The 16,576-nt window shown below is 42.4% G+C and overlaps 2 protein-coding genes and 1 pseudogene across 4 annotated transcripts in view; 1 reads left to right on the top strand and 2 right to left on the bottom strand.

Moving 5' to 3' along the window:
- The window catches only part of TPR10 (ankyrin repeat family protein), a 424,227-nt gene that overhangs the window by 213,604 nt on the left and 194,047 nt on the right, over positions 1-16,576 (bottom strand). For all 3 annotated transcript variants that reach the window (XM_089410812.1, XM_089410813.1, XM_089410814.1), the window contains exons 8-9: positions 8,195-8,347; positions 7,919-7,981 (exon numbers count right to left, since the gene is read on the bottom strand). In XM_089410812.1, the coding sequence (XP_089266938.1) occupies positions 7,919-7,981; positions 8,195-8,347 (216 nt within the window). The remainder of the gene's footprint in view (positions 1-7,918; positions 7,982-8,194; positions 8,348-16,576) is intronic.
- Positions 1,639-2,701, bottom strand: LOC149185835 (aspartate--tRNA ligase, chloroplastic/mitochondrial pseudogene; annotated as a pseudogene).
- On the top strand, positions 2,406-6,109 carry LOC149185834 (uncharacterized). The gene is made up of 2 exons (XM_089410811.1): positions 2,406-5,313; positions 5,437-6,109. Exons 1-2 carry the CDS (start codon positions 3,109-3,111, stop codon positions 5,629-5,631), a joined length of 2,400 nt encoding a protein of 799 aa, XP_089266937.1. The 5' UTR covers positions 2,406-3,108; the 3' UTR covers positions 5,632-6,109.

Genomic DNA, 16,576 nt, shown 5'->3' with positions numbered 1-16,576 from the left:
TGGGATGGCAAGACTGGTGAGGAGCTAAGGAGGGCAGACAATAACTCTGAATCCTCCTTAAACAATAGAAAACATCGAATGCGAACAAACTTATAGGAGGAGCATATAATACTATGAATTCCTACCTAATCACTTCATTTGTTCAGCTTGAAAGGGTCATGAAATGAAATGGAACATACTGATTACATATGAGACAAAGGGAAAAACTTATGCTAAATCAACATACCACATGAATCTCAGCAAACAGAGCTTTGAAATTCCATTAAATTCTCTGCAGAAAACTGTACAATACAAAGCTCTCTACTTCTCCAGCAGCTCCCAGCGCTCAGAAAAACTCCCTCCCTACCTCTAACTCATTACAAATGAATAAATACAATGCTGCCCAAAACAGGGGCGCTGTTTTAACTAACTACAAAAATATGAAACAAAATACAGCTGGGGGAAAACAAGTCGACCCCAAGATGAGGGATTTGTTTTATGATTATTTAATAAATAAAACTAAAAATAATCAGCGCTTTCCTGAAGGGAGAATGGCGCTCTTTCCACTGAATTCTGTTGATGATTGACCAAAACTGGAGCGCATATCTAGTTTGCAATATTAATTAAAATCTGGGAAATAGGAATCGAATCCTATCTTGTTGTTCTGGCACCGTTTGAATAGCGGTGGCATTACACGTTTACCCTTGGCACTCTTCTGTTTCTTGTAAGAGTCTAGTAACTTTGGTGTGTAAACAGCATCGTATGCCACCTGGAGCTCCACATCAACATAGTCGGCATCCAATTCTATAGCCAAACGAAGTACATCAAGGCGTGTTGCTTCATCCATACTCCAACGCTGCTGGTTCAATGCTAGTCATACCTTCTCCCGTCTCTGGATCCCAAATTCTGACTACTCGATTATCAGCAGTGATCATTCTCGGCCTCGAAGCATTTAGAGTTGAATGCCACTTGATATCCAAAATAGGACCACCATACATGTGATCTTTAACTCGAAAAGGCCTTGAAGAACGCAGATCATATATTAGCACCTGTCCAGAACTATTTCCAACTGCCATCTGAAAGCTTTCAGTTTCCTCGAATCGTATCGCAGTGACCTCCTGATCAGTATCTCCTGCATGTGTAGCTACATCAATTCTTCCTACCGAAGCTTTTTCTCTCAAATCAAAACATTCTAAGGCACCATCTTCTCCACCACAAGCCAACAATCCATGAACTGGGCTTCGGCAAATTACATTGACTGCTGGAGAGTGAGTGTTTAAAGACGCAAAAAAAAAACGACCCTGTTCCAAGTTGATGCGATATAAATCTGGTGAAGAAACAGCACAAATCAAATCACATGACCAACGATCATAGACAATATCCCTTACCATCATCTGTACAATACACACTGGACCTTTTTATTTAAAGGATTATTAAACTTCTCCACTAGTTTTTGTCTTTGGGCGCCACTAGTGCGTCCATCAAGCATGTACCATTCTTTACCTTGCCTCCAGTATTCATCTTTCTTTCCACGCCGAGGTAATTTAGTCAAGAATGACTCAATAGGATCTAATGTACTCAAGCTTTGGCTGAAAACCAATGCCTTATCACCTCGCTCAGAGCTCATGGCCAGGAGTAGCAACTAGAATGGTTATTCCTTCACGCAACCTCGCTTTTTCCATTCTCCAAAGTTGATGTCAAAGCTGGAATGCCTTCAAGCCCACCATTCTCTAGAACCTTGAGAAAAGGCAGACCCTTTGCACCAGATTTGATTGCTTCCTTATAGATATCTCCTTTCTTCAGACTTGTATTTGAATATTTGCTTGATCCCAGAGGCACAACCAAAGCCTTGATGACTCCAGCAGGTTGTAATGTATTCATAAAAATTTGAAAATCTGTTCCACTAAAGACTTCAGAAACATTTACCAATTCCATCTCGAAGCGGAGATCTGGTCTGTCAGATCCATAGCGATCCACGGCATCAGCATATGTTAACCTTGGAAAATGAACAGGAAGTTCAATTCCTTGAATCTCGTGGAAAACATGTCTTATCATATCCTCGTTGAGTTTTAGCATGTCATCCAATGGTGTGAAAGCCAGCTCCATATCTAGTTGTGTAAATTTCCGGTTACCTATCTGCTCTCAAGTCTTCATCTCGAAAACGCCTTGCTATTTGATAATATCTATCAAATCCTGACACCATCAACATCTGCTTGAACAGCTGAGGACTTTGTGGCAAAGCATAAAATTCCCCTGGCTGAATCCGAGATGGAACAAGATAATCACGGGCACCTTCAGGTGTAGACTTTGACAAAATTGGTGTTTCAATCTCCACAAAACCATGGACATCTTCTAAGTATCGCCTTATAACCTTAGAAACTTTGTGTCGGAGCAGGGTTGCAGGAATCGCCCCCCCCCCCGCCGGATCCAAACCCGGAACCGCGGATCGGAGCGAACCGTCCCGGAATCCACCCTGGAAGCGCGGATCGGATTTGGCGGTTGCGCGGATCCGTTAAAAAAAAACGATTCCTGCCTTTTTGGGTTGCGGCCGCCCGGAACCGCGGATCGGAGGGCGGTTCGGGCACGGGGTGGCGCCACGCTTCCGGCCCGGAACCGCACGCCACCCGCACGCCACCCAGGCGCTTCCGGAAGCAACCCCGCGGCCAGCGGATTTTTAATTTATTTTTTTTAAATTTGTTTTAACATGTGACTTAACTAGCATGAGGGGGTGGGTTAGGTTAGTTTAGGGTGAGTCTAGGGTGACTTTAGAAAAGAATAAAGCCCCCATTCTCTTCTCATTTTCTCACTTTGAGTTTATGAGAGTTGGAGAAGAGAAGAGAGGAGAGGAGAAGAGAAGAGAGGAAAGGAGAGGAGAAGAGAGGAGAGCTTGGAGGAGTGAAGAAGGAGGAGCTAGGAGAAGGAGGAGGAGCTAGGAGAAGGAGGAGGAGCTTGGAGCAAGAGCTTGGAGGACTTCATCTACAAGAGCTAAAGAGGTAAGTTCAAACCCCAAACTCCCTTGTTTTTTTGAAAAAAAAATTGTATTTTTCTCCTCCCTCTCCTACTCTTTCCCATTGTTTCTACTTGCTCCTTTATTTACAGGTTGTCCACCACCTATATCCATATTCCAAGATGGTGTTCTTTTGGCTTCTATGTATCATTCCACTCTTGGTTTTAATGATGGCAAGGGTGAGGAATAGAGGGGAAGAGGAAGGGGATGAACTTGGTCCTAATAGTAGTGACCCAATGTATGATGAGGAGGAAGGGTTTGAAGAGGAAGGGGATGAACTTGAAGAGGACACTGAAGCACAAGATGGGAAAGGTACATCAAATCCCTTGTGGAACTATGTGACCAAACTTGAAGGGGGAAAGGGTGGTGGATCTTACAAATGGATGTGCCCTCATGATTGTCATGGAGGAAAACCATATACGGGTTCATATACCCGTCTGAGGAGGCATCTTTGTGGGGTGCTAGAGAGTGATGAAAAAAAGGGTTCTGTGGGGGTAGCCATTTGCCCAAAAATTTCAAGTGAACAAAGACAAAAATACATCAAAATAGAGATGGTTGCACAACAAAAAAACAAGAAACAAAAAACTCATTCAGAATCAAGTGCAAACTCTAAATTTGGTAGTTGCCCATCTCCTCATGGTACTTCTGCAACCTCTGGAGGTAGAAAAACAATAGGGGATTTCCTTAATGTTTCTGGGAGGGATGATGTGGATGGAAAGGTAGTCCGTTTTCTTTGTGCTTGCGGTGTACCATTCAATGTGCTTCGCTCTCCCTATTGGCATGACATGGTAAAGGCCATCAATGAAGCCCCAAAAGGATACAAGGCCCCCAACTATGAGAAAGCTAGAACAGTGTTATTAGAAAGAGAAAAAGCTAAGGTTCAAAGAGCTTTGACACGTTTTACACATGAGTGGGTGGATTATGGGGTATCCATTGTATCAGATGGGTGGACAAATATTAGAAACCAACATTTGATAAATGTTCTTGGTGTTTCTTCTAAGGGTGCAGTATTTATTGCATGTCATGACTCCTCCTCCATCAGTGCAACTGCACAAAACATTGCAGATCTCCTATTGAAATCAATCAAAGATGTTGGTCCGAATAATGTGGTTCAAGTGATCACAGATAATGCAGCAAATTGTAAGGCAGCAGGAAAAATTATTGAGCGTACTCATCCACACATCTTTTGGTCTGGGTGCCTGGTTCACACATTGAACCTTTTGATGCATGATATTGTGAAACACAAAGAATGTGGGTGGATTGCTGAGGTTTACAGGAAAGGGAAGCAGCTCATTAAATTCATCACAGGGCATACAAGGGTAAACTACTTCTATGGCACTTACTCCAAGTTGCAATTGCTTAAAATTGCAAAGACAAGATTTGCTAGTTATTACCTCACCTTTAGGCGGCTAGTGAAGGTGAGACAAGCTTTAACTAATCTGGTGTGTGCTGAAACATGGGATGAAATTAACCAGTGTACAGATGGTGCTACTGCTAATGTAGTCAAGGACACTGTTCTTGACACTTACTTTTGGTCACAGGTTAAATATGTTTTGCAATTCACCAAACCAATTTATTACATGATCAAGTTTGCAGATTCAGATCGACCAATAATTGGGGAGGTGTATGAGCAAATGGATAGCATGTTGGGGCAGATTAAAGACATTGTTGAGCCTAGAGATACCACCTTGTACAATTATATTCGTGAAGAGGTGGAAAAGCGATGGGATATGCTAAATGTTCCATTGCATGCATTAGCATATGTTTTGACACCTAGGTACTATCATCCATCATGGCTTTCAAAACCAGCACCTGGGGGGGGAAGCAGGAAAAAACCACACCAAGATAAAGAGGTTCACGAAAAATATATGGCTGCATTGAGTAGATTAATCCCTGATAATGAGGAGGCTGCATTGGTACGGAGACAGGTGAGCAACTATACGCTCAACACTGGTCCATTTGGGAGCATGCATTCAATTGAAGATCGAGAGCATTTTTCTGCTCTTGAGTGGTGGAACATGCATGGAGGGCCTACTCCACTTCTACAGAGTTTGGCATTGCGGGTGCTATCACAGGTGGTAAACACTTCTTCTGCAGAGAGGTGTTGGAGCTCTTATTCTTTCATCCACAGTGTTAAAAGGAACAGGTTGAGTTTAGACCGGGCAGAGAGCTTGGTTTATGTTCATTACAACTTGCGATTGTTGTCCCATTACTGTGAAGATGCAAAGTCTAATAAAGACTTGTTGACTTGGGACAAGCATCCAGAGGAGCCCAATTTGGAGGATGGAGTGTTGCAACTAGAGCAATTAGAGGATGCTCTTATCCAGGTATGTCCATTGTGGTATGAATTTTCCAATTTTCCCTTATAAAGCATTTCTCTAATTCATGTTTTTAATTTTTTTGTTAACTAGTGTTTTTTTTTTTTGCATGAATTTTTTGAGCGATTCTAGGATGATGATGACCGTGTTGATATGCCACCACCCCCACCCCCATCTGGTCCTAGGTTCCATGGTTCAACACCAACAGCAGGGGGTTCTTCTTCATCAGTTCCAGTGCCACGACTTACACAGGGACCATTTTCTTCATTGCCACCACGTGGAGGCACGCCATCACGTTCTATTCGTGGTGGAAGGAGGAGAGATTAGTAGATATATTCACAATCTACTTCTTTTTGTCATAGTCTATAGATTACTCATTAGACTTGTAGACTTGTGAATTTGAATTTTGAACCTTTTTGGCTTGGCGGTGACCAAGTGACATATTTTGTAAACATTATTATTTGAATTTTGGACATGACAAATGTTGACAGTTGCTCACTTGCTAGATAAATCATAATATGCTCTATGTTTTATGTTTTATAATATGCTTAAATGTTTTATGTTTTATAATATGCTTAAAAATTTGATGTATGTTTGTAATAGCTAGAATATAGATGATTGTTGTACATACTAGTAACTACAATGGAATCATGGATGCCATATCTATCTTGATTTATGCAAAAATATGCATGTTTTCATGTCTTCTACAATTAATTTGGTATTTGGGATGTTTGTTTTGAGTATAAATGCAAAAAAATATATAAAAATATATATATATATAGCAGACGCTTCCGCGGACGCTTCGCTCCCTAGATTTTTGGAAAATGACGCTTCCGCGCTTCGCGCTTCCGCTTCGCTCCCGCTTCGTGCAACATTGTGTCGGAGCCTTAGATTGATTTGTTGACACCGTAGATTAAGGTAACGGTACCTTAAGCGAACCTCCTCTGTTATGACATCATGTATTCTGACTTCACTTGGTTTCTGGTTATTTTCCAGGTGGATCATGCAGGACTTCTTAGAATCAATGCTGCTCGTCTTATCAAAAGGAGTAATTGATTCTGCTTTGTATGATACTGCACCAACTCTTGATTGGCTTTCCAAATATGCTGGGAAATTAATGCTTACTGCTTCTCCACTGCTACGAACTATACCACGACCAACAGATTCAGGGATAGTTACTTCCTTTTCCATTCCTAGCATACACTCTCGAGTAGAAGCACGTTTCTGAATTTCATAATCATCTTTAAGGTTTACTTCTTCAGTGGATTTATCAATAACCGGAAACTTGATTGGTGGAAGCTCAAGTTCTCTATCAGATTGTACTTTCAGCACTCCCCTATCATTTTCATTCGAATCCACCTGCTCTTTTCCTTCCACAGGCTGGTGTGTTGTAGACTGAGAACCACTTGAACGCAGCTCTGCCGGTAATTTGTCATCTTCAATGAAAAGCCTTTTGCAGAGATCCAATTTCGCAAGTTGGGAAGCTAGACCATGTAGATCGACAGAAAGAACTGATGCCTGGACAATTGCTTCCCGCCATCCAATCCTCATAATCAGAAGTCATGTTGTCATTGCTAATAAAATGATCATCGTCACCCCATGACAAGAGATTACGCCTTCTCACATATAGCATTGAACTTATACCCGCTGTATCTTTGGTGTGAAAACCACAAAGTCAATATGAAATGTTTGTGTTTTTGCAGGGATAGGAGCTTGAAATCACTGCCGTCTTTTGAAAGCTGAAGATAAATTACATAATTTAAATCCACACATTAATGATTTCTTCTTCAAAACCCTGTTTTGAAGAAGAATCAATCTCTGATATAAGACAGAGTCTAACACACGGGACCATATTTTTGTTAATGACCACGAAAAATATATCTAAAAATTCGAATGTGGACGTGACGAATAACTTTCAAACAAGATGAGGTCTACCAAGGAACCCAATGTTCCAACATAGGTTTATCACTGACCATCTAGGCATTATTGTGTATGCATCCAAATTAATTATATCCCTCTTCTTCCTAGTCTATAAAGGAGAACCAGGGCATATCATTTTGTGGTTAGAGAGTATGCATTTTGAACTTTAGCTTTCATCTTCTGTTTTCAGAAATAACAGAGAAAATCCAGACGCTCTTTCGAGTGTTCAGAAAAGAGCATTCGCTGTTTTATTTTATCAGCAGCATGTGTTTGTAGAGTAAGCTATTCCTAGCAGAAATTTTAATTGTTGTTTTCAGTGTTTAGAATCTATAGGATTTAGGTTAGTTTTCGACTACAGAATCTACTCCCCATGATCTGATTATTGACACTATATATGCGACCCTCCCTTCAATGTGTATTAATATGGTCATTCACAATTGTAATCTCATCTCATCTCAATCAATATTTAAAACTTATTAATTTTATCCATCCATTATGGATTTCTAACCTTCGTACTATCTCTATTGGATATTTGGTTGAATTATCAATTAATGAACCATTTGGTTTATAGCAAAAGATTATTAAGTTTTATATTCTGTTTGTATATATTATGTTAATTTCCATCCTACACAAATAAATCTACATCAATGTCAATGTCGCCCTATATATGTAAAGGGAGAGAGAGAAATAGAACCTCCACAATATTTGCCTTTGATTCTTTAATATTTTTTGACTTCTCATTGAGTTCCTCAGGCACCTGTTTCAAAAACCAAGGATAAGTCTAGGAATTAACAAGGACAGAATCTAAAGCAATCAGACAAGGGAGAAAATGAAATCTGACCACTTAAGACTCAAGATATCTGTTCTGCCTTCAGAAAAACATCATAAAAACACAACTTTTGTACAATGTTCATGCTCAAAAATCATTGCTCTTGCATGCTCAAAACTGTAATAAAGGAAGATTGAGTACCAGTGCTTTTGCAGTTTGATGTTGTGCATATGCAAGAACTCCATCAATAGTCCAATCTGGTATGGTTGGGTCAGGAGAAGTTACAGGAAATAAAATTTCTACAGCGACACGATTTCCCTTGGCAGCAGCAACCTGAAGAGGCTTCAAATCTTCCTGTTACACAAGAAACGGTTGTTTACTAACAGAAACATCAGACATTCTTAAGTATTTAGTTTTAAAATAAAATATTCAAAAATCCAGATATGCAACTTACAGGTGTTGGGTTCAAAAATTTAAGGAATCTAAGATTTTAAAGTTTTACAGACTTAACATAATCTAAATAAAGACACATTTAATATTTAATAACCAAGAACATATTTAACATGTATGCATTTATCATTTTACTAAATATCATGTACCAGCTTTATCGTATCTAGACCTTTCTAAAACTTAGTCATATCCATATCCATACCTGTATCCATAATCATGCAACTTAGGTTTTTCCAATCTTCATAAGAACTGCAATGAACATCCAAATCATATTTGTTGCCAAAACATCTAACAGGCATTGGAGAGGGGCACCCTACAAGGCTACAACTAGACCAAGTGATAACAATGGGGTGATGGCCCAATGTCACCTCAGCCTTTCCTCCTGCTCTTTACAGATTTTTACCAATGGGAGGAGTCTTAGTATGTGAGAAGGTCATCTAAGATAGATATGTTGATTTTTGGGTAGTATCAGATGTGCTCTAGCTCCGATATTTTGTGGAGGGGCTAGAACACATGAGATCTCCAAGGGCCAGAAATCATTTGGAGAAATTCCCGCTGGAGTTCATGTTATTCAAATAATTAATTATTTTTAATGGTGCCTAAAACTTACGGAATTAAAATAATTAAAGTGAATTAATATAAATGTGGATGAGAAGCTTCTAAGAGACGAGGATCAAGTCTAATTTAATCTTAGCCGTTGATTAGAGATTAGATCACAGCCATTGATTTCTCAACAGGAAAAATATAAAGGAAGGCTTGGGGTCAGCTGGAGAAGACACACAAAGAGATTGAGGAAATCGATTTTCTGAGGTGATAAGTTCTCCGGAGGAAAATCAATTGGGGAGATCTTGCAGCTGAGGGGCAAGAATAGTTCAGGAATATTGACAGAGAGGTGAAGAGAAGCTTGTGGAGGCAGCGCAGTAGCCAGGAAGAGTTGACATTGGGCTAGTCTAGGCCCACGCAGCCTTCACGTAGAGCCAGAAGGGCCAGTGCATAGGAGAAAGTTGTCTTCCACGCAAAAAGCCAGAATTTCCGAGGAATTGCCGGAACAGCCGAGAAAGCTGACGCAATGGGTAGAAGAGCGGACACAAAGCCTCAAAGAGCTCCACGCAGGCCCACACAGTGGCTGCGAAGGGGCAGTTTAGTTGTAGCCGGGGCTAGCCAATTTTGTTGCCAGATCAACCAGAATCTGCCAGGTGAAGTGAGGTAAAACTCACTCAGGTTTTCTGCCATTGTATTTCTCTGTCACTGGTTTGCTGGGAGGGCAACCAGCGTTTGTATTCAGAACTACTGCTTAATAATAGAAAACCCTCAGAGTTGTTGCACCGGTTTTCCTGCATTGGGTTTTTCCGGGGACGTTTAGTCCAAAAATTTGTGTCTTTTGTGTGGTTGTCTCATTTAGTTTTTAGTGCTTGATCTGTATATTGGTGTAGACTGCAATGTATTTGCATTAATATTTTCTGAATATTTCTGAAAATAACTTGTTAAAATGAAGAACACAAGTAGGTAATACAAATCAGTTTATTGCAGTAGGATTTCTGGTTTGTTAGATTCTGAAATTTTCACATGGTATTGGAGCAATTGCAGATCAAGGAGCACTGAAGCCATCAGCAAAAGGACAAAGGAAAATCTGTGCGTGAAGATAGCTATCCCGAGTGACAGCGCAGTTTTTTTTTGGCTGAAAGAGCAGAGGAGGGGTGATGCAGTGACCAAGAGAGGCTCACGCAGAGCCTGCGTCAACCTGTTTGTGTGACGTTGTTGCTGGAGAGGGCAACGCAATGGTTACTGGGCCAGTGCAAAGACTGTTGAGTCTCATTTTTCCGGTTGTCATGGCTATAGGTGCAGCACAGATTTCATCTGGAGTTGCTAGTGGGGTGCTGATTCTGTGGGTGCAAAATAGTACCTAGTGGGGCAAAAGCAAAGTAGAGGGAATCAGTTCCTCAGAGGATTTCTTGCCAAGAAATCTAAATCCAGTGTTCAGGAGCAACAAAGAGAGATCAGAGAGGGGTGGTTCAACAGTTGTTGGCAGAAGGATTTCCGTGAAGGAAATCGAAATTCAGAGACAGCTTGTTCCTTAGAGGACTTCTAGCGCCAAAGAAATCTAGATCCGAGTTTTGTTGGGGCAGCAGTGAAAGAGGGAGAAGAGAACCAGTTCGACATTCATTTGAGCAAAGATGGTCATTAATGGACTAAGGGATCAGGACAGGTTGGATGGAGCATCCAACTTCGTCATTTGAAAGGCCAGGATCCTGGCAATTTTGGATAAAAATCGCATCAAGGATTATGCCTTGAGGACGATTGTTGTTCTGGTTGATGTTGATCCTCTCAAGAAGTATGAGGAGGCTCAAGCGAAAGCAAAGTACATGATCCTGGACGGGGTCAAGGATCATCTGATCCCACATATTGTTGAGAAAAACATGGCAAGGGAATGTGGGAGGCCTTGAGGCTTGACCACATTGTACGAGGGAACTTCCGTCCAGCGGAAGATGTAGAGTTAGCTAAGACAGTTTCAGACGTAAAACGCTAAAGAAATCGATCCCTTCCTTCTCAGGTTGCAAAGCATCCGTGACCAGCTAACTTCCGTAGGGTCTACACCAGAGGTTGAATTCATGGTCAGGACTGCCCTAAATGCAGTGATTGAAGACAGGGAAACCTTTGTCCAAAGCATCTTGGGCAAGGCTTCTCTTCCCAGTTGGGAGGAGATGTGGGCAGCTCTTCGACTGGAAGAAATCAAACGGTTGACCAAGGCAGGAAGCAGCAGCAAAGGAATCAGAATCAAGGAGGAAGAAGAGGATGTGGCTCTTGCATAAGCGAGAGAGCAAGGGCAGCAAAAACGAAAGAAGAAGGACATGCAAAGTCAGATGCTTCAGATGTGGAGAAATGGGTCATTTCGCCGCGCAATACCCTCAGAAGAAGGGCAAAGAAGAGAAGTCTGACTCAAAGGTTGCTCCAGCAAAAGATGACGGAGAGGACGATGATGATTGCGCCATGAGTGCTCATGCACCTCTAGAGAAGAGGTGGGGCGATTTTGAGTTGTAGTCGGGAGGACCACAGTAAGGCAAAGGTGTTGATTTGGGGTAGCATCAGATGTGCTCTAATCGAATGTGCTTTAGCCAGAAAGGGTTTGGGCAGATTCTAAACAGTTTGGGAGATATTAAAATAATTAATATTTTAAATGGAATCCCTCAGTCTAAACTTAGGAAAAATAAAATATTAATGTGAATTAATATAAAACTGTGTTAGAATGGTCCAAAAGTCATGGATCAAGCCAAATCTAATCTTAGCCGTTGATTAGAGACTTAATATCGGTCGTTGATTTGTCAACGAGAAAAGTATAAGAGGAGGCTTGAGGGTCACTTGGAGAATACACCGAAGAGATCAAGATTTCGACTTTCTGGGGCTGGGTTCGCTGAGAAAGTTGAGAGAGTGATCATAGTTGCAGCTGAGAGGCAGTGAGTACAGAAGCAGAGAGGCAGAGATAGCATCAGGAACTATCGAAACACCCGGGAAAGCTGACGTAGAGGGCAAAATCAGGAACTACGGGAATGCTGACGCAGAGAGCAGAAGTCGGAACTATCAGGAATAGCCGAAATTGCCGAGAACAACCGAAATTGCCGGGAACTACCAGAACTGTCGAGAAAGCTGATGCACAGGGCAGAAGCCGAAACTATCGGAACAACCGGGAAAGTTGACGCAGAGGGCAGAAGAGGCTGACGCAATCCCTAGATGCTGACGCTAGGGTTTTTTGTGGGGCATATTGGAGCTGAGGAGTTGTCGGAGTGTTTATCGAGGGTTTCAGCCGGAGCATCTGTCTCCGAAGGAGAGGTACTACTGCAGAGATTTTTCTCTGTTGGGAGAGTCGGATTTGGCACCCAGATTATATTCTGAAACTGCTTAATAAATCAAACCCTTGGATAGCTACACTGATTTTCCTGCATTGGGTTTTTCCAGGGACATTAGTCCAAAAATAATGATGTCATTTGTGTGCTTGTTTCTGTTTCCGTCAGTTGATGATTTGTAATGTGTTGAGCACGTACTTGTGTTTATTTTCAGTATTTACATGGTAAATAACTTGTTAATTAATCAGAACAAGTAGGAAGGAATAAATCAGAAAGTACATGGAGGGTTTCTAACGGGTTAGACTTAGAAATTCTAACATGGTATCAGAGGGTGGTTGCAGATCACAAGAGAACTGAGGACATCAGCCGAGCAGAGCAGCAGCAGCAGAAAACAGTTGTCCAAAGTGACAGAAGTTGTTCGTAGCAGTAAAACAGCAAGGAAGGGGTGACGCAGTGCCTGTGTCATCAAGTTCGGGCCAAGAAGAGGTTGCACAGAGGCTAAGGGAGGCAAATACAAGCTCACGCAAAGGCCAGAAGGGCTGACGCAGTTGGCTTAGGGACCTAGTTTGCCGATGCTGGGACTGCACAGAGCCTAGGAGCTCTCACCTTCAAGTTGTTGGGGTTTAGGAGGTTGTGGATACGTTGCAGAGTGGAGCTGGTGGGGTATTGTTGTCAGAACAATACCTAACAGGGCAAGGCCAAGGAGGAGGGAGTTGCTACCGAGGGTTTCTAGCCGAGAAATACAGATCAGTGGTGAGGTTTGCACAGACGATCAAAAAAGGGGGCATCTCGACATTGGCAGAAGGATTTTTAGGAGGGAAATCGAGGCTCAAAGGGAGTCACATCACGAACTTCCAGGAGGGAAGTAGAAGAGTAGCAGAATGGCACTACACGAAGTAAGATACCATGACAGACTGGACAGAGCCTCAAACTTCATAGTCTGGAAGGCCATAATCTTATCCGTACTTGACAGAAATCATGTCAAGCACTTCGCCTTAAAGACGATAGCGGTCCTAGTTGACCCAGCTGACAATGACAAGTATGAGGAAGCAATGGTCAGGGCTAAGAGTATCATTCTTGACGGGGTCAAGGATCATATAGTACCACATATTGCCAAGAAGAATACGACACGAGAGATGTTGGTAGAGACTGATGAGAGATGTTGGTAGAGACTGATGAGGATGGAGCGACAGAGAGAGCTACAGTGCAAGATTCCCAGGACAGCGCGAGGCTAGCAGGCTGCAACAGTGTGAGAGGCACAGGAGTGTTGCACCAGTGTAGGATGGCACAGAGAGGTGTGCAACGGTGATAGATGCAGGGAGTTGTTGCAGCAGCACAGAGGTCAGAGAGGGAGCACTTGTCAGTGACAGAGGGAGCTTCAGCATCGGGAGTGTCTCTAGCCTGACAGAGATGTCAGAGTTAGGAGATCAGTTACTTACTTCTCAGTAACTGAGTTGCAGTGCAACAGTTAGCAGTGGCGATGCTATGGGCAGCACGAAGTTGCATGATGAGAGGGGATGCAGTGCAGATGCAGCAGTGGCAGTGGCAAGGCCATGGGCAGCAAGCAAGCATGCAGGCAGAGGGAGTTGCCGTACAAATGCAATAGTGGCAGTGGCAGAGCCATGGGTGGCAGTACGAGATGCAGCAATACAGATGATGGGCAACGCGCCTAGCATTAGGGACCGATGCCAGATGATCAGAGTAATACTCAGTAAGGAGTATTGCTAGAACACAGTCCTCGCTAAGAGGGAGTGTTGATTTGGGGTAGCATCAGATGTGCTCTAGCCCCGAAATTTGGTGGAGAGGCTAAGACACATGACATCTTCAATACCCAGAAAGGATTTCAGCAGATTCTAAACAGTTTGGGAGATATTAAAATAATTAATATTTTTAATGGAGTCCCTAAGTCTAAACTTAGGGAAATTAAAATATTAGTGTGAATTAATATAAAACTGTGTTAGAATGGTCCAAAAATCATGGATCAAGCAAGATCTAATCTTAGTCGTTGATTAGAGACTTAATCTTGGCCGTTGATTTGTCAATGAGAAAAGTATAATAGGAGGCTTGAGGGTCACTTGGAGAAAACACCGAAGAGATCAAGATTTCAACTTTCTGGGGCTGGGTTTGCTGAGAAAGTGATCAGAGTTACAGCTGAGGGGCAATGAATACAGAAGCAGAGAGGCAGAGATAGCACCGAGAACAGCCGGAAAAGCTAATGCAGAGAGTAGAAGCTGGAACTGTCGGGAACAGCTGGAACTTCCGAGAACTACCGGATTTGCCAGGAAAGCTAGCGTAGAGGGCAGACGAGATCACGCAGTCCCTAGAGGCTGACACTGGGGTTTTTCGTGGGGCAGATTGGAGCTGAGGAGTTGCCGGAGTGTTTATCCAGGGTTTCAGCCAGAGCATTTGTCTCCGAAGGAGAGGTACTACTGCCAAGATTTTTCTCTGTTGGGTGAGTCGGATTTGGCACCCAGATTGTATTCTGAAACTGCTTAATAAATCAAACCCTCAGATAGCTGCACCGGTTTTCCCGCATTGAGATTTTCCAGGGACATTAGTCCAAAAATAACGGTGTCATTTGTGTGCATGTTTTTGTTTCCTTCAGTTGATGATTTGTAATGTGTTGAGCATGTACTTGTGTTTATTTTCAGTATTTACATGGTAAATAACTTGTTAATTAATTAGAACAAGTAGGAAGGAATAAATCAGAAACTACATGGAGGGTTTCTAACGGGTTAGACACAGAAATTCCAACAGCAAGATCCTTGAGGTGCCCAAACTCTTGGATCATATACGGCGACGAGAGCCCTTAATGACAATAGTAGAATGATGGGAGTCAGTTGATGCAAGGGATGATGGAGCAACAATGGCAGAGCTAGAGTGCCAAAGTCTGAAGCAGCATAGTGGAGTGTTGCAGCAATGCAGAAGGCACAAGGAGATACAACAATAGCGCAGTAGCATCAGAGGGTCGGCAGTGGGCACAGATTAGCAACAGAGGTAGCTTCAGCGTCTAGGGGCATCCAGACTTACCAGCATGTCAACTTTTGGGTGACTTTTCAGTTGCTTACTTCTCAGCAGCTGAGTTGTAGTGCAACAGTTAGCAGTGGCAGTGCTATGGGCAAAATGATGCAGAGTATTGAGAGGGAGCTGCAGTTCGGATGCAACAATGACAGTGGCAGTGTCATGGGCAACAGTATAGATTGCAGTAGCGCAATGGATGAAGGGTAGCAGGCCCAGCATCAACAGCGCAGAGGACCAATGTCGTGGATCAATGTGATACCTCTGTTGGGAAGTATTGCTAGAGCACATTCCTCGCTAAGAGGGAGTATTGTTTTTTGGGTAGTATCGGATGTGCTCTGCCTCCGAAATTTTGTGGAGGGGCTAGAACACATGAGGTCTACAAGACCCAGAAATCGTTTGGAGAAATTCCACCCGGAGTGCATGTTATTCAAATAATTAATTATTTTTAATGGTGCCTAAGTTAAAACTTGGGGAATTAAAATAATTAAAGTGAATTAATATAAATGTGGGTGAGAAGCTTCTAAGAGACGAGGATCAAGTCTAATTTAATCTTAGCTGTTGATTTCTCAACAGAAAAAGTATAAAGGAAGGCTTGGGGTCAGTTGGAGAAGACACATAGAGAGGTTGCGGAAATCGATTTTCTGAGGTGAGAAGTTCTCAAGAGGAAAATCGATTGGGGAGATCTTGCAGCTGAGAGGGGGAATACTGACAAAGAGGCAGAGAGAAGCTTGTGGAGGCAGTGCAGTAGCCAGGAAGAGTTGACGTTGGGCTAGTCTGGGCCCACGCAACCCTGCGCAGAGCCAGAAGGGCCAGCACAAACGAGAAAGTTGCCTTCCACGCAGAAATCTGGAACTATCGGAATAGCTAGAAAAGATGACGCAGTGGGCAGAAGAGCTAACGCAGTGCCTTAGAGAGCTCCATGCAGTTACTGCTAAGGGGCAGCGCAGTTGAAGTTGGGGCTAGCCAGTTTTGCTGTCGGATCAGCTAGAATCTGCCAGGTGAACTGAGGCAAAGTCACTCAAGTTTTCCACCATTGTATTTATCTGTCACTAGTTTGTCGGAAGGGCAACTAACATTTGTATTCATAACTACTGCTTGTTGAAATTTGGTACCGGAGGACAGGTGGTTCCCTTAGGCTTTGATCTTTGGCCTAGGGAAAAGTGTCCAAAAGAATTTAATTTTTCTCCTAAAGTGACTTTATAATTTTATAAAGTTAAATCTAATTTAAAAGTGATTTTAAGTGATAAAGTTATTAAGTCTAATTTTAAAGTGA

This window comes from Pinus tabuliformis, chromosome 3_1, assembly GCF_031772625.1.
Source record: "Pinus tabuliformis cultivar Carrire ecotype Pingquan chromosome 3_1, CPIR1, whole genome shotgun sequence".
Taxonomy (NCBI): Eukaryota; Viridiplantae; Streptophyta; class Pinopsida; order Pinales; family Pinaceae; genus Pinus; species Pinus tabuliformis.
Note: the sequence above shows the minus strand (reverse complement) of the source record. Positions and strands in the feature narration are given on the sequence as shown.